Here is a 23013-nt window from a genome sequence, read left to right as displayed (position 1 = left end):
GAGAGAATTGGCATGCCAGGGCCTCTAACCACTGCAGTTTGAACTCCAGATGCAGGTGCCACATTGTGCGCTTGCGTCACCTTGTGCGTTTGGTTTATGTGGGACCTGGAGAGTCGAACATGGGTCCTTAGGCTTTTCAGGCAATCACTTTAACTGCTAAGCCATCTCTCTAGACCTTTATTTATTTATTTATTTATTTATTTTTTGAGGTATAGTCTTGCTCTAGCCCAGGATGACCTGGGATTCACTATGTAGTCTCAGGGTGGCTTTGAACTCACCAATCCTCCTACTTCTGTCTCCCAAGTGCTAGGATTAAAGGCATGTGCCACCATGCCCGGCTTTATTTTTTTTATTTTCAGAGAGGAGAGAAAGAGAAGGAAGAGGCAGAGGGAGAGAGAGAAAGAATGGGTGCACCAGGGCCTTCAGCCACTGTGAATGACCTTCAGACAGTGTGCCCCTTGTGTACATGTGCAACATTGCATGCTTGCATCACTGTGTCTGGCTTATGTGGGATTTGGAGATTGGAACTTGAGTTCTTAGGCTTCACAGGCAAGCACCTTAACCACTAAGCTATCTCTCCAGCTCCTTTGCTCTTATTTTTATTTTATTTTATTTTTCCTTTGCTCTTATTTTTTTTAATTTTTGAATTTTTATTAACATTTTCCATGATTATAAAAAAATATCCCATGGTAATTCCCTCCCTCCCCCCTGACACTTTCCCCTTTGAAATTCCATTCTTCGTCATATTACCTCCCCATCTGCTCTTATTTTTGAGGTAGAGTCTTCTTTTAGCCCAGGCTGGCCTCAAACTCTTAACAATCCTCTTACCTCCATGTCTCCATGTTGGGATTAAAGGCATGAACCTGCACACTGAGCTGCTTGTTTATTTTTATATAAAGAATGAAATCATGGCTGAGTACTTGGCACTGCAGGTCATAGTGCATCTTCAATATTTTTCAGAGTTGATATTTTAATTTTAAAATTGCCATAATTGGACTGAAATGATTGCTTAGTGGTTAAGGCACTTGCCTGCAAAGCCAAAGGATCCAGGATTGATTCCCCAGGACCCTCATAAGCCAGATGCACAAGGTGGCACCTGCATCTGGAGTTGGGTTGCAGAAGCTGGAGGCCCTGGCATGCCATTCTCTCTCTCTCATACAAATAAAAAAATATAATATTTTTTTAAAAAGAAAGAAAGAAAATATTGGGACTGGGGAAATGATTTAGTGGTTAAGGTACTTGTTTGCAGAGCCTAATGACTGGAGTTCGATTCCCCAGGACCCATATGAAGCCAGATACACCAAGTGGTGCATTCTTCTGGAGGTTGTTTGCAGTGGCTGGAGGCCCTGGTGCACCCTTTCTCTCTGTCTCTTTTCTATCTGTCTCTCCTTGCAAATAAATAAATAAATAAATACAAATTTAAAAAATTGCCAATATTGAGAATGTTGCTTTGTATAAACACATAGTACAAAATGGCATAAGTACCTTTTTTTTTCTTCCTCTTTTGGTTTTTCAAGGTAGGATCTCACTATAGCTCAGACTAACCTGGAATTCACTATGTTGAACTGGTGATCCCTCCTACCTCTGCCTCCCAAATGCTATGATTAAAGGCATGTGCTACTATGCCCAGCTTGTGGCATATACCTTTAATCCCAGTACTCAGGAAGCTGAGGTGGGAGGACACTGTGAGTTCAAGGCCATCCTAGGACTACATAGTGAATTCCACGTCAGCCTGGGCTATAGTGAGACCCTACCTTGAATAACAGAAACATTTGTGTATGCTTTTGTGACTGTTAAAGAAAAGTATTGAGGGCTGGAGAGATGGCTTAGCAGTTAAGTGCTTGCCTGCTTGTGAAGCCTAAGGACCCTAGTTCAAGGCTCAATTCCCCAGGACCCATGTTAGCCAGATGCACAAAGGGGCACGTGCATCTGGAGTTCATTTGCAGTTGCTGGAGGCCCTGGCATGCCCATTCTCATTCATTCATTCATTCTCTCTCTCTGCCTCTTTCTCTCTGTGCCTGTTGCTCTCAAATAAATAAATTAATTAACTAAATAAATAAAAAAGAAAAGTATTGAAGTTTTTAACAAATTTGAGCCAAGATGTTTCTGTCAGTGTTCATCATAGACATTGCATGGTAATGGCATGTGCAGTGTACACACATTATGTGCTGAGAATTAAGTCTGCAGTGATATTGCTCAATCAATGCCCCATAAGTGAATGCACCAGAAACACTTTGGATTCATTATGTGTTTGAGCTTGAAATAATTTTTCATTACTGCATATTCAGAAATTGTTGCCATATTTTTATGACCCCCTCATTCACTTACAAGACCCTATGTGGGATTTTAATCCACAGTTTAAGAAGTTGGATGGGGGATTAGCATTAAATAATTTATTATTTTGGATAAGTCCAGAGTATTTCTGAAATAAGAGATTAAGAAAGAGGAAAATAGGGCCCAGCATAGTGGTGCAAACCTTTAATCTCAGCACTCAGGAAGCAGAAGTAGGATTGCTGTGAGTTCAAGGCCACCCTGAGACTACCTAGTGAGTTCCAAGTCAGTTTTAGATAGTGTGAGAGTGAGACCCTATCTTGAAAAAACAAAAAGCAAAGCAAGGACAAAAAAAGAAAAGAGAAAAAGGAACCAGGTATGGTGGTGCATGCCTTTAATCCCAGCACTGGGGAAGCAGAGGTTGGATTGCTATGAGTTTGTGGTCACCCTGAGAGTACATAGTGAATTCCAGGTCAGCCTAGGCTAGAGCGAGACCCTATCTCAAACACACAAACAAACAAAACAAAACAAAACAAACAAACAAACAAAATAGAGGGTGGCAGAGAGATGGTTTACTGGTTAAGTTGCTTTTCTGTGAAGTCTAAGGACCCAGGTTTGATTTCCCAGTACCCATGTAAGCCAGAGGCACATGGTGGTGCATGCATCTGAAGTTTGTTTGTAGTGGGCTAGAGGCCCTGGTGTGCCCATTCTCTTTCTCTCAAATAACAAATAGTTCTTAAAAAAATGCTGGGCATGGTGGTGCACATCGTTAATCCCAGCACTCTGGGGGCAGAAGTAGGATCGTTGTGAGTTTGAGGCCACCCTGAGACTACATAGTGAATTCCAGGTCAGCCTGGGCAAAAGTGAAGCCCTACCTTGAAAAACCAAAAAGAAAATTTTTTTTCAAGAAGAAAGTTAAATATGAACTATGGTTAAGTTTCTTTTTCATCTTTGATACCTTATTTTCTCTTTTCTGACCAGTAATGGTTTATTTTTAACCTATGTATTCTACAGGATGAAGAACGGGATCCTCTGCTGCATAGTTTCAATCATCTAAAGGAGGTTTTAAACAATATAACAGGTGAGTGTCCACATGTAGGTCAAAAAGGACTATATCATAAGTACTTTAGGCTCTTTGGACCATATGTAACTGTGTAGCTATTCAACTCTGCCTGTGGGCTCAAAAGCAGCTATAGGTAATAATCAGTAGCAATATATATTTTTCTTAAAAAATGTGAAAGGCTGGATGTGGTGGTATATGCCTTTAATTCCAGCATTGTGAGCTTGAGGTAAGCCTGGGTTAGAGTGAGCCTTAAAAACAAAAAGACATAAAAGGGGTTGGAGAGATGGCTTAGCAATTAAGGCACTAGCCTGCAAAGTCAAAGGACCCAGGTTTGACTCCCCAGGACCCACATAAGCCAGATGCACAAGGAGGTGTACGCATCTGGAATTTGTTGGCAGTGGCTGGAGGCCCTGGCACACCCATTCTCTCTCTCAAATAAATAAATAAGATATTTTTTAAAAAAGAGAGAGATTGAGATTAAAGGTCATCTTCAAGTATATATCCAGTTTGAGCCCAACTTGAGACCCTGTCAAAACAAAATAGCTGGAGAGATGGCTCATTGGTTAAAAGTACTTGCTTGCAAAGCTGGATGGCTTGGATTCAATTCTTCAGAACCTATGTAAAGGCAGATGCTTCTGGAGTTAGTTTGCAGTGACCAGAGGCCCTGACATGTCCCTACTTTTTCTTTCTGTCTCCCTCTCAAATGAAAATAATTAAAAACAAACAAACAAACAAAAAACACAAAAAATAAAACACCATAACAATTTAGCTAAGGTCATTTTGATTCTTAAAAGTTGGAGTCAAATCTAGAATTAAGGCTTTTGACACTTGGCTTAGTTCTTTCTCCTCTGTTTAGCATTGTTTCAGTGTATACAGTTAGGGGAGAATGCATATACAAGATGCCTTATATTGTAGTAAATGGGGGAGAGAAGGAGGGAAGTCTGAACAGGGCTTTTTTTGTTGTTGTTATTTGTACCTTTAATTCCACTTATATATGTTTTTTAAAATTATTTTTAATTGACAACTTTCAAAAGTATAGACAGTAGCCCATGGTAATCTCCCCGCCACACTGTCCCCTTCACAACTCTACTCTCTATCATATTCCCTCCCCCGCTCAGTCAGTGTCTCTTTTATTTTGATGTCATCATCTTTTTTTCCTATTATGATGGTCCTGCATAGGTAGTGCCAAACACTGTGAGGTCATGGATATCCAGGACATTTTGTATCTTGAAGAGTGCACTATAAGGAGTCCTACCCTTCTTTTGGCTCTTGTGTTCTTTCTACCACCTGTTCCGCAATGGACCCTGAGCTTTAGAAGGTGTGATAGAGATGTTTCAGTGCTATGCACTCCTTTGTCACTTCTCAGCACTATGGTGCTTTTTGAGTCATCCCAGAGGTCACCACCATCTGAAAACAGAAGCTTCTGTAACCAAAAGTGAGAGTAGAATTAATATATGGGTATGAACATTAAGAGAAATGTTTACCAGGCAGTTTGGTGAGCATAATATATGCATTTAGCCAGACACCATCGGGTATTATTTCTCTAGGGCTCATGACTTTTCCCGTTATAAGTTTTCAGTATCAGGCATGTATTTCCCTCCCATGGAGCAGGCTTCCAGTCCAATTAGAAGGCAGTTGGTTTCCCTTACCTCGTAACAGACATGTCATCTTTGTACCCATTGGCTCATTTGGCCTGGCTGGCCCAACTTAAGGCTTGCAGTGCCCACTGTTGTTTACCTCCACTGATGACTTCTCTCTCTCCCATGGAGCTGCATGCAGCATAGCTTTTTCCCTCTTTCTGTCAGCTGGTCTATACAGAAGAGGTTTCAACTCAGCTCCAGTAGGATTTCTCAGTCACTTTGCAGCCCAAGCATGTGGAGTCTTCAGCAATAGGGTCTTACCATCTATTCCTGGTGGGAAATGAAGGCCTCAGCAATGGCCTATAATGTTTTGGGGGCATCAGGGACCTCCCTGGCCAACAACTCACTGGAAGGTATCCCATCCCTGGCACTGAAAATTTTCTAGTAACAACCTATGGCTTCTGTCCACCTACATGTTGTGTGTGTGTGCAGGTGTGTGCCAGAGGACGACCTTGGATATTGCTTTTCGGGAAGGCTGTCTTAATTTTTCCTTTTGGGGGAGGGGCTGGATCTCATTCTATTGTCAGCTCATTTCTATAATCCCAGCACTGGTGTGGGAAGGGAAGGCGAGGCATACATAGTGGGGTTACTATGAGTTCGAGGCCTGCCTGGGAGGACAGAGTGAGAGTTCCATTTCATCCTGGGCTAAAGTAAGACCCTACCTTGAAAAAAAAAAACAGTAATAAATAAATAAAATAATAAAAAAGAAAATGACAATAATAGTAACAAATCTCGGCTTGGTAGTGTAAGCCTGTAAACCCAGCTACACAGGAGGCTAAGGGAGGAGGGTGGCAAGTTCAAGATCACCTTGGGCAATTTAATTGTTTTTAATTTTAGAGAGAAAATTGGCACACCAGGGCCTCCCTACTGCAGTTGAACTCCAGATGTTTGTGCTACCTTCTGGGCGCATGCGACCTTGTGCTTGCCCCACCTTGGTGCGTCTGGCTTACCTGGGATATGGAAAGTCAAACATGAGTTGTTATCATTTTACAGGCAATCTCTCCAGCCCCAGCCTGGGTAATTTAGTGAAACCCTGTCGCAAAGTAAAAAAATACAAAATAGGGCTGGAGAGATGGCTCAGCGGTTAAGGTTAGGATGCGCAAAGTGGCATGCACATACATCTGAAGTGGTTAGCAGTGGCTGGAGGACCTGGTACGCCCATTCTTTTTTTGAAAATATTTTTATTTATCTGTTTATTTATGAATGAGAGAGAAAGAGACAGAGAGCAAGAAAGAATGGGTGTACCAGGTCCTTTAGCCACTGTAAATGAACTTCAGACGCACGTGACACCTTGTGTATGTGGCTTATGTGGGTACTGGGCAATCGAACCTAACTCCTTAGGGTTCTCAGACAAGTACCTTAACTGCTGAGCCATCTCTCCAGCCCCTGGTGTGCTTATTCTATTTGTCTTTCTTCTTTCTCTCTGCTTGAAAATAAATGAAGGAAAAAAAAATATTTTTTTGAGGTAGGATCTCACTCTGGCCCATGCTGACCTGCAATTCACTATGTAGTCTCAGGGTGGCCTCAAACTCAGGGTGATCCTCCTACCTCTACCTCCTGAGTGCTGGGATTAAAGGCATGTGCTACCACACCTAGCTCAAAAATTTTTTTTTAAAAATATTTATTTATTTGAGAGTGGGAGAGAGAGAGGAAGAGGCAGATAGAGGGAATGGGTGCACCAGGGCCTCTAGCCATTGCAAACAAACTCCAGATATATGCATCACCTTGTGCATCTGGCTTACATGGGTACTAGTGAATTGAAACTGGGTTTTTAGGCTTCACAGGCAAGCGCATTAACTGCCAAGCTATTTCTCCAACCCTAATTTTTTTTTTTAAAGGAAAGAAAATGACAGACCCACTATAGAATATTGCATTATCTTCAGAATGGATCTGACTCCCCACACTGTTGGCTCCCTGGAGCATGTTTATGGGTCAGCTATAGTCTATGACCAATTGCTTGCATCCTTTACATAGACACACACACACACACACACACACACACACACACACACACACATTTTCTGATTGGTAGTGTCAGGAGGATTGTTTTTTAGAAGCTATCAATGGATGGGAAGTCGGGATATGGTTTTGAACTTGGAGAGACAAACTGCTAGATTTCTGTCCATGTTATGTGTCTGGTTGTGGTCTACTACTTAGGAGAGAGGGTTGGACTTTTAGGTCCTCTATCCAGCTTGACTCCTGAAACTGACTTGTAGTTGATCACTTTCTGTTTGTACTTTTTTAGGTTATTTACTATTGGAAATGGGTGGTTCATTGGATGTTGTCAGTATGCCAAAAGTGTGGTTTTTAAAAAAAAAATAATTTAATTTATTTATTTTAGAGAGATTAAGAGAGAGAGAGAGTGAGCATGCCATGCCAGGGGCCTCTATCCACTGCAAATGAACTCCAAATACATGTGCCACCTCGTGCATCTGGCATACATGGGTACTAGAGAATCAAACTTGTGTCCTTAGGCTTTGGAGGCAAGCACCTCTAGCTAAAAAGTGTGTGTGTATGTATGTGTGTGTGTATATATGTGTGTGTGTGTGTGTGTGTGTGTATATGTATGTATATGTATATATATATATATATATATTTTTTTTTTTTTTTTGAGGTAGGGTTTTACTTTAGCCTAGGCTGACCTTGAATTTACTATGTAGTCTCAGGATGGCCTCAAACTCACTATAATCCTCCTACCTCTGCCTTCCAAGTGCTGGGAATAAAGGGGTGTGCCACCACACCCATCTTAAAGGTATTTTTTGTTGTTTTATTTTATTATTATTATTATTTTTTTTTTTTTTTTTTTTGGTTTTCGAGGGTCTCACTCTACCCCAGGCTGACCTGGAATTCACTATGGAGTCTCAGGCTGGCCTTGAACTCTTGATGATCCACCTACCTCTGCCTCCTCAGTGCTGGGATTAAAGGTGTGTGCCACCACGCCTGGCTTTTGTTGTTGCTTTAAAGAAACCTTTTGAACTTTTTTTGTTATTATTATTGACAACTTCCATAATTATAGACAATAAACCATGATAATTCCCTCCCCCTCACTTTGCTCTTTGCAGCTTCACTCTCCATCATATCCCCTCCTCCTTGAACATTTTTATTTATTTGAGAGAGAGACACACACACAGAAAAAGAGAGAGAAAGAAAGAGAAAGAATACATCGAGGCCTTCAGCCACTGCAAAAGAATTCCAGACATTTGCCACCTTGTGATTCTGGCTTACATGGTTCCTGGGGAATTGAACCAGGGTCATTTGGCTTTGTAGGAAAGTTCCTTAACCACTAAGTCATTTCTCCAGTCCAACAGTATGGTTTTACAAATATATATTTTTAAATTTGTGAGCAGAGAGAGATCACCACATCCTCTTGTCACTGCAAATAACTCCAGAAGCACGCGCCAGTTTGTGCATCTGACTTCACAAAGATATTAGGACATTTTTTTTCGAGGTAGGGTCTTGTTATAGCTCAGTCTGCTTCCTGAGTGCTGGGATTAAAGGCATGTGCCCATGAAGCCCAGCTGATATTAGGGAATTTAACCTAGCCAGCAGCTTTTGTAAGCAAGTACCTTTAACAGCAATCACCCCAGCCCATTTTTTTGGTTTTTTTTTTCCTTTTCTTTTAAGACAGGATTGCACTATGTAGCTCAGGCTGGCCTCAAACTAGAGATCCTTGTGCCTCCTCTGCCCAGGTGCTGAGATTCTGGGCAAGTGTTACCAGTCCTGCCCCCAAATGATTTATTTTCCTTTTTCAAGGAATTTTTATGTATATAAGCTCTACCTCCTACTCCAGGATTATTATCTGGAAAATGTCCTTTGTGTCCAGTAAGGTTGGCTAAGGACATACCAGTTATTCTCACCCATGTGTATTTTTGGAACACTTGCAGTCGTGTTTGCCCAAACTTCATGCCCTCTAGTCAAAGTACAATGTTTGTATATCTTTACTTTTTATAAAAAAAAGTGCTACCAGCCGGATGTGGTGGTGCACACCTTTTATCCCAGCACTCAGGAGGCAGAGGTAGGAGGATCTGTGAGTTCAAGGCCACCCTGAGTCTACATAGTGAATTCCAGGTCAGCCTGAGCTAGAGTGAGACCCTACCTTGAAAAGCAAAAAAGAAACAAACAAACAAACAAAAAAAAAAAAAGTGCTACCAGTGAGAGAGGCTTAATTACTTTCTTTCACTTGGTTGTTCTCTTTAGAATCCTTTCAGGTGGTTATTTTGAAAGAGCTAAAGCAGATAGATGTGTGGTTTCTAGGGGTCTAGGATTCCTTTGGGGGTATATTTTAGCATTAGATAGTAGTGATAGTTTCATGTGTATGAGAAACCACTGAATTGTATCCTTTAAAAAAAGGTAAATTTGGGCTGGAGAGATGGCTTAGCGGTTAAGCGCTTGCCTGTGAAGCCTAAGGACCCCGGTTCGAGGCTCGGTTCCCCAGGTCCCACGTTAGCCAGATGCACAAGGGGGCGCACACGTCTGGAGTTCGTTTGCAGAGGCTGGAAGCCCTGGTGCACCCATTCTCTCTCTCTCCTTCTATCTGTCTTTCTCTCTGTGTCTGTCACTCTCAAATAAATAAATAAATTTTAAAAAAATTTAAAAAAAAAAATTTAAAAAAAAAGGTAAATTTAAGGCTAGAGAGATTGTTCAGCACTTAAGGTGCTTGCCTGTGAGGCCTAATGACCCAAGTTCGATTCCCTGGGACCCATGTAAAACCAGATGCACAAAGTGATTCATGCATCTGGAGTTCATTTGCAGTGGCTAGAATCCCTGGTATGCCCATCCTCTCTCTGTCTTTCTTCTTGTCTCTGCTTAGAAGTAAATAAAAATAAAAAATTTTTAAGAAGGTAAGTTTAGCCAGGCATGGTGGTACACAGGAGGGAGGAGGATCATTGTGAGTTCAAGGCCAGCCTGAGATTACAGAGTTAAGTTTTAGGTTAGCCTGGACTAGAATGAGACCCTACCTTGAGCGGGGGTGGGGGGGGAGGGAAGGAAAGAAAAAGAAGAGGTAAATTTCATGATTTCATGTTATGTGAATTACAGTTTTAACTTAATTTATTATTCTTTTTAGAAGCCAAGGTCTTGCTGTGTTGTCTAGGCTGGCTTTGAATTTCTTGGCTCAAGCAATTCTCTTGTTTAAGCCTTCTGAGTATCCGGAAGTTTAGGTGTATACTACTTCGCCCTGCTTTATAGATCATTTAAAAAAACCAATCAAATGTAAGCTGCAAAAGTAATGGATCCACAGTTCTTTCTTAGGGCTGGACTCTGAAGGGAAGCCTTTGAGTGCAGTCACTGCTGAGATTTGGACCCATTGACCAGCAAAGGCAGCATAAGGATCTGTTAGCTTCTTGGCCCAGTTTGTCCTTTTATGTCTCTCTCATTAACTCAAGGAAGCACATGGCTTTTATATTTAAATTTATTCAAGCTGTAATCTTTGACATTTGAGTTAGCTTTTAGTACAGTTTTGCATTTATAGTAATATATATTATGTATTTTCTCTATCCCCAAAGAATCCGTTTTAATCTTTTCCGGATGCAAATTTCAGGCTGTCTTGTCCCATCTCCCCTCTTTTGCTCTCTCTCCCCTCCCCCCACAGAATGTGTTTGATCAGGTGTGGCAGGAATATCCACTGTCAAGCTGCGCCCTTTATATTAGTCAATATTATCCTTCTCCCCCCTCCCTGTCTGTCTGCCCCTTTGGGCTTTCCCAGTTGATTTATAATTTTGGAATTCTCATCGGAGTCTGTAATACAGTTTGTTCATTATTTAACCAAAACCTGTTTAATGAGCAGAGAGAGGCAATGTAAATGTTAGACATGTTGCAGTGATGTACCTTTGTGCTTCTCAAAACGGTTGGGTAGTTAACTCTGTGCTGCCTGCAAGGCTGGGGCATTCTGGGCTTAGGGGCAGTAGGGTCACTGTGAGAGTGAGCAGTGGCTCTTTAGTCCCTAAGTGGCCCGTACATCTGCTCCAGCCCTGTCACAGATTTACATTCCAATGATACATATTTGTTCATCCCTTCTAGCAATCTTGTGGGGCTCTTGCATATTGTAGTTATGTTTAATCTCATGGCTAGACCCTGTAGTAAGATCTGTGGCATGGAATAGGGACATGGAAGAGAAGGTAAAATATTAGGAAACTTGGTACTGCTCCTGGTTTTAGGTCTTACAAGAATAGAGAGTTGAGAAGAATGATTCTTGCTGACATGGCCTGCTATCTTTGGTCAGTTTGTTTTCAGACTAAGTAAGTCCTTTCATCTAGCATAGCTTTATGGAATGGGCCTTATCCAGGTGTGATTTGGGGTATTCGGCTGTGCTCACTTGCATCCAGATTTAGATTGTCTTTTTCCTTTTTTTGAGGTAGGGTCCTACTGTAACCCAGGTGTAACTAGAACTCACTCTGAAGTCTCAGCTGGTCTCACACTCCCAGCTCTACTCCTACCTCTGTGTCCTGAGTACCACTATACCCTTTACTTTGCTCCTTAAGCTTCCATCTTTACAAAGAGATTCTTTTCTGGAAAGTTTTGATTTATAGCAGAAAGAACCAAGAACAAAAATTTTGTTTTTTGTTTTTTTGAGGTAGGATTTTTTTCTAGTCCAGGCTGGCCTGGAATTCACTATATAGTCTCAGGCTTGCCTCTAACTCACAGTAATGGGATCACCTTTAATGATATTAAAGCCTTCAGGACCAGACTTAAGGAAAACTTAGTGGCTTTTGTGTGCATGTCTGTGGGTATTTGTCTGGAAGGTAGGAATTTGTCTTTGGAGTTAGTTCCAAGCCATTTTAGTGGAAGCCCTCATGTTATCTATTTAGTTTGGGGGGGCTCTTTTCTTTTTGGAATTCTCTCAGATTTAGATTCTTGGGTTGAGTTGCTTCTTACCAGTATTCCTCGAATATCTGCTATGTGCCATCCATTTTTCTTAGGCACTTAAGCATTGAGAGGAGAGAGAAACTGAGACTAATCAGATGCCATGACCACTAGTGTTAAAAGACTAGTGGTAAGCTGAGGAGATGGCTGAAGGAATAAGAGAGTACTTGCCAGTTAAGCCATGAGGCTCTAGGAGGGCTTAAACCTCCCATGGTGAACTCCCCAGAACCTACTTACTAAAATGCTGGGTGTGGCCACACACATCTGTAGCTGTAATCCTAGGCTGCAGTGGTCAGAGATCCTGAAAATTATTGGGTTTTGCTGAGCTCCTAGGTTGAGGGAGAGACCCCATCTTAAGGAAGTATACAGCTGAGCAGTAGAAAAGGGCACCAGAAATTCTCCTCTGGCCTCTGCATGTATATGCAGGGTGAGTATTTGCACATACTCCTGCACATACCACAAATGTGACATATACATAACTGTGTGCAAAAAAATTTTAAGAAGACTTTGCTTTATATGACCAATCTTAAGCTGCTTTTTGTGGCATCTGTGCTGTTCTGTGCAATGTTGTCCTGGAATCCATGACAATGAATTAGAGCATTCTGTTGCCATCTTTTCCCTCAATCCCTTCTTTCCTCCTCCTAATAGTGTCTTACTGTTTAGTCCAAAATAGCTTCTGGGATTACAGGTGTGTGCTATTATGTTCAACTTGCTGCCATCTTTTCTTATTCCTGCTCTTTAATTTGCATAACAAATAAAGTAAATAAAAATATATGTGTATTTTTATAATTTGTCTATCTCATATAAAGCTGTTATGGCTAAAATTTAGATATTTTGGAAGACATCAGTGGTTACATAGAGTAATTCTGAAGGATAGGATATTTCTTTACTGAGCTAACTGGGACAGCCAGAAATGATGTGCTTGAATTTAAAAGGAAGGAGCAGGTGCCAGTAGAAAGAGAGTGTGTTAGGAGTTTATTTAAATATAGTTTATCTTGGATAAACACACCTGTGGGGTACAGTCTGTCTGAAGGTTTGTGAATTCAGAATCTGAGCTAGGAGGTTTGAATCCATCTGACCTCCAGAGGTTTGCAGAGAACATTTAAACAGTCTGGAAGCCAACCTGGGAGGAACTATGCCTTAGCACCTGCCTGGCCTAGGCCTCTTAGAAATAACTGCCTAGGTGGAAATGAAACTGTTCAAGAGTGCCTAAAACCTCAAGTTTCATTTGGAAGGTGGGAGGTATAGAGAAAGAGATTTTAGGAGTCATTGTCAGGAAAAAGAATAAGAGTACATTATGTGAAAAAAGAATGGTTAGACTCATCTCCCATATTGATTGAATGTAGACTTTCAGTTTTTCTACAGGGGTTTATACTTTGGAAGTAACAGTAATATATTATTATTAATTAGCATGTGAAGGTTAAATAAGTCATTGGCTTTCCCCACTTGAATTTGAGCTTTTGAATTGTCAAATAGGAAGCTGAAGGATCCAAGTATGCTATATACAATTTGGTAGGTAATTGGGTTTTTGTTTGTTTGTTTGCTTGTTTGAGGTAGGGTCTTACTCTAGCCCAGCCTGACTTGGAATTCATTATGTAGTCTGAGAGTAGCCTCAACTCACAGCTATCCTCCTACCTCTGCTTTCCAGGTGCTGGGATTGAAGGCATTTGCCAACATGCCTAGCAATAATTTTTTAAAACCATTTTATTTATAATTATAATTATAATAATAATTATTATTATTATTATGTGTTTCAGGGTAGGGTTTCACCCTAGTCTAGGCTGATCTGGAATTAACTATGTAGCCTCAGGGTGGCCTTGAACTCACTACTTCTGCCTCCCGAGTACTGGGATTAAAGGCGTTAGCCACCATGCCCGGCTTTATTTATTTAAGAGAAAGAAAGAGAGAGAGACAGAGAGAATGAGAGTGAGCATGGGCATGCCAGGGCCTCTAGCTACTGCAAACAAAATCCATACACATATGCCACCTTGTGCATCTGGCTTGTGTGGGTACTGGGAAGTCGAACCGGGGGGTCCTTAGGCATTTCAGATAAGTGCCTTAACTGCTAGGCCGTCACTCCAGCTTGACAACTGTTTTTTTTTTTTTTTTTTTTTTGGAAACAGGATCTTACTCTAACCTAAGTTGACCTGGAATTCACTCTGTAGCTAGGCTGGCCTCAAACTCAGGACAGTTCTCCTACTTTAGCCTCCCAAGTGTTGCACAGTTGAGTAAATCTATATAAGTATTTCCTATGCCCTTTTTTATTTTCTCAATTTTATAATTAAACATAAAACTACACTAGTTTGGAGTTTCTAAGCATGTTAGAATATAACTTGATAACCACGCACAGTGGTGTTTATAGTTCTATCTATTGAGAGACTGAGGCAGGAGTATTGCTTGAGCCTAGCAGCCTGGGTTACAGAGTGAGATTCTGGTTAGTTAGGGCTAGAGGGAGACCTTCCTCAACAAAAGGAAGGAAGGAACGAAGGGAAGGGGAAGGAAAAGAAGACTGGCGGAAGGAGAGAAGAGAAAAAGAAAGTGGTAGGTGCAAAGTTGCAACTACTCTAATGGTCTTGATTTTGCTTCACAAAATGACAATCTAAGATATTCTTTAGCAGTTTGGGGACCTTTGTTGTATACCCTTTAGGACTTAGATGGACAAGCACTCCTGGCTGCCTGCTGGCCAGCTTCTCATCGCATGTCTCTTCTGGAACATCAGCTTTGTGTTACTGCAGCTACCATTCTAGATTGTTGTGAAGGGCTGCCACATGTGTAACAGATTGCAACTGACCTTTCATTGTTCCACGCTTATTGAGCAATTACTTGCTGGTTTGTGGAACTCACATTATTGCCTGGGGTTTCTGGCCCAGTGTGAAGTGAGGGCATCCAGGAAGTGGCCTGATAAACCGTACATCAGAGGGCAATAAATTGGCATTTGATTTGGTGGAAAGGCAGGGCCAGATGTACTGTGGAAGGATGAGTTTTCTATAGTTACCATGCAGCTTGCTTCCAGGTGTCTTGGAAAGTAGCTTGAGAACTGGAGGGTAACAGTAGTTGGGGACATTGACTGGAGAGGAAAAAGATCATTGTTACCTGGGATTGGTCTTCAGTTGTGAAACTTATTTGCAAGTAGACAAAAAGGTTTCTCTGATATTGGTGGGGATTTTTCGAGTGATTTTTTGTTTGTTTGTTTTTGTTTTTTGAGGTAGGGTCTCACTCTACCTCAGGCTGACCTGGAATTCACTATGTAGTCTCAGGGTGGCCTCGAACTCACAATCCTCCTACTTCTGCCTCCCGATTGCTGGGATTACAGGTGTGCATCATCACACCCGGCTATTTTTTGTTTTTAAGTAAAGCAATTAATTAATAGAGAAAAATATAAAATTTGAGAGACTCAGTTTTAAAAATTTATTTACTCCTGTGTGTGTGTGTGTGTGTGCATGCATGCCTGAGTGTGGTTGGGATGAGATGTAACCTTTATTTTGTTTTGTTTTTGAGAGATACAATAAGGGGTTGTGAAATAAGAAAACCTTATTTCACATGAAAATTTATTCTCTTTGTTAAATAACATTCTTTTTTCTGTGGGTTTTTGTTGTTGTTGTTATTGTTGTTGTTTTGTTTTCTGGTTTTGGTTTTTCGAGGTTGGATCTCACTCTAGTCCAGGTTTACCTGGATGGAATTCACTATGTAGTCTCAGAGTGTCTTCAAACTCACAGTGATCCTCTTACTTCTGCCTCCCAAGTGCTGGGATTAAAGGCTTGTTCCATCACACCTGGCAACATGCTTTCTTTTTCTTTTGTTGCTGTTTTTATTTTTTATTTTTTGTTTTGGAGAAAGCCACAGAGGGAGAGAGAGAGAATTGTCATGCCAGGGCCTCAACCACTGATACCGAACTCCAGGCACTTGTGCCACCTAGTGGGCATGTGCAACCTTGCGCTTGCCTCACCTTTGTGTGTCTGGCTTATGTGAGACCTGGAGAGTCAAATATGAGTCTTAAGGCTTATGCCTTAAGTGCTAAGCCATTTCTCTACCCTTAAATAATATTCTTATTGATAATTTTATATATGTACGTAATATATTTTCATCACAATCCTTTCCCATTGCTCTTGTTCCCACAGTCTGTACCCTTTTCATTGAATAGTCCTACCTCAACCAGTTCCTCTGTTCGTGTGTGTGTGTGTGTGTGTATGTGTGTGTGTGTTTGAGGCAAGGTCTCAATGTAGCACAGGCTGACCAGGAATTCACTATGTAGTCTCAGGGTGACCTTGACTCAAGGTGTCCTCCTATCTGTGCCTCCCAAGTGCTGGGATTAAAGGCATGCACCACCATGCCCAGCTCCCTATGCTCTTTTGATATCTTTATGTTTTATTTATTTATTTGAGAGAAAGAGGAAGTGGGGGAGGAGAGAGAGAATGGGCACACCAGGACCTTCAGCCACTGTAGCCAAACTCCAGACGTATGTGCCCTCTTGTGCATCTGGCTTATGTGGGTCCTGGAGAATTGAACTGGGATCCTTTGGCTTTGCAGGCAAGTGCCTTAACCACTAAGCAATCTCTCCAGCCCTTGATGTCTTTTTTGAAAAAAACATTTATTACTTAAATGTTTTTCTTTTATATTTTTATTTATTTGAGAGAGAGAGAGAGAGAAGAGGAGGAGGAGGCAAACAGAAAGAGAGAGAGAGATAAGAAGAGAGAGGGAGGGAGGGAGGGAGAGAATGGGCACACCAGGATAGACACATATACCACCTTGTGCATCTGGCTTACATGGGTCCTGGGGAATTGAACTACGGTCCTTTGGCTTTATAGGCAAATGCTTTAACCACTAAGTCATTTCTCCAGCCCATATTTATTTATTTTTAAGCAGAGAGGAAGGTTGGGGGAATAGGCATGTCATAGCCTATTGCCGCTGCAAATGAACTCCAGATACATGCGCTACTTTGTGCATCTGGCTTTACATGGGTACTGAGGAATTGAACTCAGGCCATCAGGCTTTGCAAATAAATGCCTTTAACTGCTGAGCCATCTTCCCAGCCCTAGAGTCTCTAGCCTGTCTTTTTTTTTGGCCTTCATCATCTATGATGGCCTGTTGATAGGCCCAATATTGTACAGATGACAACATTTTCTTCTCTTTGAGTAAATAGTAGGAGTAAGGAAACTGGTACCAGATTCACTAGATAAAATGAAAATTCAGATGTAAATGACTGCCCCACTGTGGATTAGAGTGGTTCTTAAAAGTATTTATTTAGGGGCTGGAGAGATGGCTTAGTGGTTAAGCGCTTGCCTGTAAAGCCTAAGGACCCCAGTTTGAGGCTCGATTCCCCAGGACCCACATTAGCCAGATGCACAAGGGGGTGCATGCATTTGGAGTTCATTTGCAGTGGCTGGAAGCCCTGGCATGCCTATTCTCTCCCTCCCTCCCTCTCTCTCTCTCTCTCTCTATCCCTACCTCTTTCTCTCCCTGTCTGCCACTCTCAAATAAAGAAATAAAACTAAATTTTAAAAAAAGTATTTATTTAGGCTGGGCACTTGGGAGGCAAAGGTAAGAGAATTGCCATGAGTTCTAGGCCACCCTGAGACTACATAATGAATTACAGGTCAGTATGGGTTAGAGCAAGACCCTACTTCAAAATAACCCAAAAAAACAAAAAGCAAAAATATTTATTTATTTGTATGTGTGTAAGTGTTGCTGCTGTAAACAAAGGCCAGATGCTTGTGTCACTTTCTGTATCCGGCCTACATAGGAAACATGAATTGACACTTGCGGCAGGCTTTGAAAACAAGTTGCTGTAACTGCTGTGCCATCTTCCCAGCCCTAGAGCGATGTTTTTAAGTTGCTTTCCACTAATGATTATGATATCATATTACGGGATCCCCAAATTTCTTACAATATTTTTATTTATTTGAGAGCGAGAGGAAGAAGCAATGGCCTCCAGCCATTGCAAACTAACTCCAGATGCATGCGCCTCTTTGTGCATCTGGCTTATGTGGGTCCTGGGGAATTGAACTGGGGTCTATAGGCTTCGAAGGTATGTGCCTTAATCACTAAGCAATTTCCCTCGCCCTGGGTCCCCCAATTAAAAAAAATTATTTTTGTAAACAGAGAGAGAGAAAGAGACAGAGACAAAGGTAGATAGATAGATGTGGGTGTGCCAGGACTTTCTGCCACTGCTAATGGAACTCCAGATGCATGTGCCACTTTGTGCATCTGGCTCCATATTGGTACTGAGGAAACTGAACTCTGGCTATCAGGCTTTGCAAACAAGCACCTTTAACTGCTAAGTCATCTCTCCACCCACCCCTCATGACCCCCAGTTAATCTCTTTTTTTTTTTCAAGGTAGGGTCTCGCTCCAGCCCAAGCTGACCTGGAACTCACTTGGTAGTCTCAGGCTGGCCTCAAACTCATGACCATCCTCCTACCTCTGCCTCCCAAGTATTGGGATTAAAGGCATGCCCCACCACACCTGTCCCAAATATTTTTATTTATTCATTTGCAAGTAGAGAGAGATAGAAGACAGAGAGAATGGGCACACCAGGGCCTCCAGCTGCTGCAAACAAACTCCAGATGCATGTACCTTTTTGTGCATCTGGCTTTACGTGGGTACTGGGGAATCTAACCTGGGTCCCCAATTTTTAATGAAAAGTTTCAAACATACCAGCTTGGTTTTATATCAAAATCTAAGCAAAATACTCATTACATATGATAGTTATGTCTCTAGACTTTTAATCTATCACTTTTTGAGTGGGTGGGAGTATTTTTTTTTTGAGGTAGGGTTTCACTTTAGTCCATGCTGACCTGGAACTTACTCAGTAGCTCCAGACTGGTGTTGAACTCCCTTTGATCCTCCTCATGCAGCCTGGTTATTACAGGGGTGTACTGCCAGCTCCTCCAACTTGTTTTTAAAAATATATTTATTTATTTGCAAGGAGAGAGAGAAAGAATGGATGTGCCAGGGCCTCCTGCCACTGCAAATGAACTCCAGACACATGTGTCACTTTATGTGTCTTTTTTTTTTTCTGTTTTGTTTTGATTTTGTTTTTTCAAGGTAGTGTCCCATTCTAGCTCAGGCTGATGTGGAACTCACTAAATAATCTCAGGCTGGCTTTGAACTCAAGGTAATCCTCCTATCTCTGCCTCCTGAGTGCTGGGATTAAAAGTGTGTGCCAGTGCTGGAGGGATGGCTTAGTGGTTAAGGTGTTTGCCTGCAAAGCCAAAGGACCCAGGTTCTATTTCCTAGGACCCACATTAGCCAGGTGCACAAAGGGTCATATGCATCTGGAGTTTGTTTGCAGTGGCTGGAAGCTCTGGTGTGTCTATTCTCGTTTTTTCTCTCTCCCTCTTTCTCCGTCAAATAAATAAAAATAAGTTTTTTTAAAAAAGTATGAGCTGGAGAGATGGCTTAGTGGTTAAGCACTTGCCTGTGAAGCTTAAGGATCCCGTTTCGAGGCTCAATTCCCCAGGACCCACGTTAGCTAGATGCACAAGGGGACGCATGCATCTGGAGTTCGTTTGCAATGGCTGGAGGCCCTGGTGTGCTCATTCTCTCTCTCTCTCTCTCTCTATCTGCCTCTTTCTTTGTGTCTGTCTGTCACCAGGACCTCTAGTCACTGCAGGCACAAACACCGGATGCATGTGCTGCTTTGTGGGTCTAGCTTTGTGTGGGCACTGGGAATCAAACCCTAGACTGTCAGGCTTTCAAAATCAGTGACTTCAACCGCTGAGCCATCTCTCCAATCCCAACCTTTTTCTTTGTATGTGTATGTGTTGTGTATGCATATATATGTGTGTGGGTGCGTGTGCACATGTATGTGTGCAGGTGGAGATCTGAACTTAACATAGGATATCTTCCTCATTGACTCTCCACCTGTTTTGAAAGGCATACAAATTTATTATTGTAGGAAACAGAGAGTCTTTGTGCTGGGGATAATCACAAATATGATTACATCCTGGCCAAAAACAGTCCAGAAGCTTCTATCCTCTTTTATAGGAAATCCATCTTATTTTTTTGAGGCAGAGTCTCAGAGTGAGCTTGAGCTCATCAATTCAGCAAGACTATCTGGCCAGCAAGCCTTAGGGATCTCATATCTCCACTTCCCCTGCCCTGGATTTCACGTGCTTGCCACTATGCCTAGCTCTTACATGGGTGCAAATATTTCTTGAACACTGGGTATGTGTCAGCAACTGAACGAGCTACTAGGGGCCTGGTTTTCAAGAGGACTGACAGTTCCTTTTCTCATAAAGTTTATGGTCTAGTGAACTGGTGATTTGAGAAGCTCTGGAATCTGAGTGGACAGCTGGGCACTGATTTGAAGTCTGTCCAACTTCCACATGTGACCTCAGGAAATTGTTGTAAACCTGGTTTGCAGAAAGAAGCTTTAGGATGGTTAGGAGAACAGCAATGGTATAATCTGAATAGCAGTAGTGGTGGTATGCAGTGGTGCTGTGCATCCCACCTTCACCCTCTCTTCCAGCCCCGACTGCCCAGTACTGACCATAAAAATGCTATTTTTTTTTTTTTTTTTTTTTGGTGGGGAAAAAAGAGGTTCGTTTTGACTAACAGGCTTGAGGGGAAAGCTCCATGATGGCAGGGAAGATGATGGCATGAGCAGAGGGTGGACAATAGCAACAGGAGAGTGCCAAACACTGGCAAGGGGAAACTGGCTATAACACCCATAAGCCGGCCCCAGCAGTACACCGCCTCCAGGAGGTGTTAAGTTCCAAATATCCATCAGCTGGGAATCTAGCATTCAGAACACCTAAGTTTATGGGGACACCTGAATCAAACCACCACAAGCCTTAACTGCTAAGCCATCCCTCCAGACCTCTTCCTTTTGTTTCTGTGTGCTGGAGGGGTGATGTGGTGTGTATATGTGTGCAGATGAAGAGAGGCCAGAGGAGAGTGTCAAGTGATCCCCTCCATTGCTCACCCGCTTGTTTCCTTCAGATGAGTCTCTCTATTAATTCCACAGCTTTTGGTGGTTTCAAGAGCCTTGGTGATTCTCAGGCCTCTCTGCTCCATAAATAAATAAATACGTACATACATAAATACATAAATAAATAAATAATGTTTGTGTGTAAAATACTATTTGTATGGTAGTTTTATTAGATGCTTTAGAGCATTGGATATTTTTGGGCTCATTAGTTCATTTATATTGGCCTTTGATTAATCACTCTGAGCATCTCAGAATTGAACTCACTGTAATTGTACCATAGTATAACATAATCACAGCTGATTATCTTTTCTAATAAAATTTAGCTTTGCATTTGAGTTCTGTCAGCCTTGGGCTTCTGAAGTTTGAGTTTTAGTACCTAGAGACTTTAAGAACTATTTATTTATATATGTATCTATAATTTTTTGAGGTAGGGTTTCACTCTAGCCCAAGCTGACCTGGAATTCACTTAAACTAAAAGCAGTCCTCCTATCTCTGCCTACTGAGTGCTGGGATTAAAGGCGTGTGCCACCACGCCTGGCTCTTCATTCTTTTAACAGCTAAGTAAATAGCTCTTTGTCAGACATAGTGGTGCATGCTTTCAATCCCAGCACTCGGGAGGCAGAGGTAGGAGGATCACTGTGAGTTCGAGGCCACCCTGAGACTGCATAGAGAATTCCAGGTCAGCCTGAGCTAGAGTGAGACCCTATCTCGTAAAACCAAAAAAAAAAAAAAAAGAATGAAGATTTTCTCCAGCTAGGTTTTAATAGTTCCAATCAAAAATTGATATATATTTTTAGTAGCAACCGCACTTTCCTTAGGTCTCACAGTGAGAAAAGAAGTACCAAAACCCTTGTAACACTGGGCAGGATTCAGTTTCATAATCAGGGTTCATTTTATTGTATATTTGTTTCTAGAAACCCAGAGAAAGAACCTAGATGCTTTTGACAACTTTGGGATCTCAGGAAAATGTCACCTTAGGAAGAATATTCCTCAAACTGTCAAGGGCACAAAGAGGTAGTAAGATAGCAAAGCAGTTAATAACTTCTAAAAGAGAAAGAATGGGGCTGGAGAGATGGCTTAGCGGTTAAGCGCTTGCCTGAGAAGCCTAAGGACCCCGGTTTGAGGCTCGGTTCCCCAGGTCCCACGTTAGCCAGATGCCCAAGGGGGCGCACGTGTCTGGAGTTCGTTTGCAGAGGCTGGAAGCCCTGGCGTGCCCATTCTCTCTCTCTCCCTCTATCTGTCTTTCTCTCTGTGTCTGTCGTTCTCAAATAAAAAAATAAAAATAAAAAAAAAGAGAAAGAATGGATGTTAGATTATAAATGTATTCTACAAGATGATCTGTGATCTTATAACCATGCTGGTAGGAGGGGAGATAATCTCTTTCATCTCTTTCTTTCTTTTTTTTTTTTTTTTTTTTTTTTGAGGTGGGGTCTCACTCTAGCTCAGGCTGACCTGGAATTCACTATGGAGTCTCAGGGTGGCCTTGACCTCACGGTGATCCTCCTACCCCTGCCTCCCGAGTGCTGGGATTAAAGGCGTGCACCGCCATGCCCGGCTTTCATCTCTTTCTTTATAATCAGTGCTAGCTTTGAATTCACTTTATAACCTAGGCTGGATTCAAACTTATGGCAGTCCTCCTGCCCTCAGCTTCCCCAGTGCTGGATTTATTGGCCTGTGCCCAAGACATCCACCCAGAAATTTCAAAGTTATAAAAACGTTGTAAAAATAGGGCTGGAGGGACGGCTTTGTGGTTAAGGCATTTGTCTGCAAAGCCAAAGGACCCTGGTTTGATTCCCCAGGACCCACATAAGCTAGATGCACAAGGTGACACATGCATCTGGAGTTCATTTGCAATGGGTGGAGGCCCTGGTGCGATCATTCTATCTCTCTCTCTCTTTTGCTGTCTGTCTCTGTCTCTCAAATTTAAAAAAGTTGTGAAAATAATACAGAGGTTTCTCACATACACTTTTCAGCTTTATTTCTTTTTCACTCTATGCATGCCTATATTTATATAGTTATTTTTTCTGAATCATTTGAGAATGAGTTACATATGTCATGGTGTTCTCTTTTTTTTTTTTTTTGCTTCGTTTTGTCATGGTGTTCTCTTAATAACTTAGTGTGTATTTCCTAAAAGTATACAAAGATATTCTTACAGGTATAAACTTGAAGAAATTTAGCATTCACTGGGCATGAATAGACTGGGCTAGAGTAAAATCCTACCTTGAGCCCCTTCCCCTAAAAGAAATT

At 41.7% G+C, this 23013-nt stretch overlaps 1 protein-coding gene across 3 annotated transcripts in view; it reads left to right on the top strand.

The window, feature by feature from the left end:
- Window positions 1–23013, top strand: part of Gbf1 (golgi brefeldin A resistant guanine nucleotide exchange factor 1) — a 170638-nt gene that overhangs the window by 19966 nt on the left and 127659 nt on the right. For all 3 annotated transcript variants that reach the window (XM_045142358.1, XM_045142357.1, XM_045142356.1), the window contains exon 3: window positions 3286–3352. In XM_045142358.1, coding sequence (XP_044998293.1) covers window positions 3286–3352 — 67 coding nt within the window. The remainder of the gene's footprint in view (window positions 1–3285; window positions 3353–23013) is intronic.

The sequence above is a fragment of the Jaculus jaculus genome, chromosome 1 (assembly GCF_020740685.1).
Source record: "Jaculus jaculus isolate mJacJac1 chromosome 1, mJacJac1.mat.Y.cur, whole genome shotgun sequence".
NCBI classification, from domain to species: Eukaryota; Metazoa; Chordata; class Mammalia; order Rodentia; family Dipodidae; genus Jaculus; species Jaculus jaculus.
This window is presented reverse-complemented; position numbering and strand designations above follow the sequence as displayed.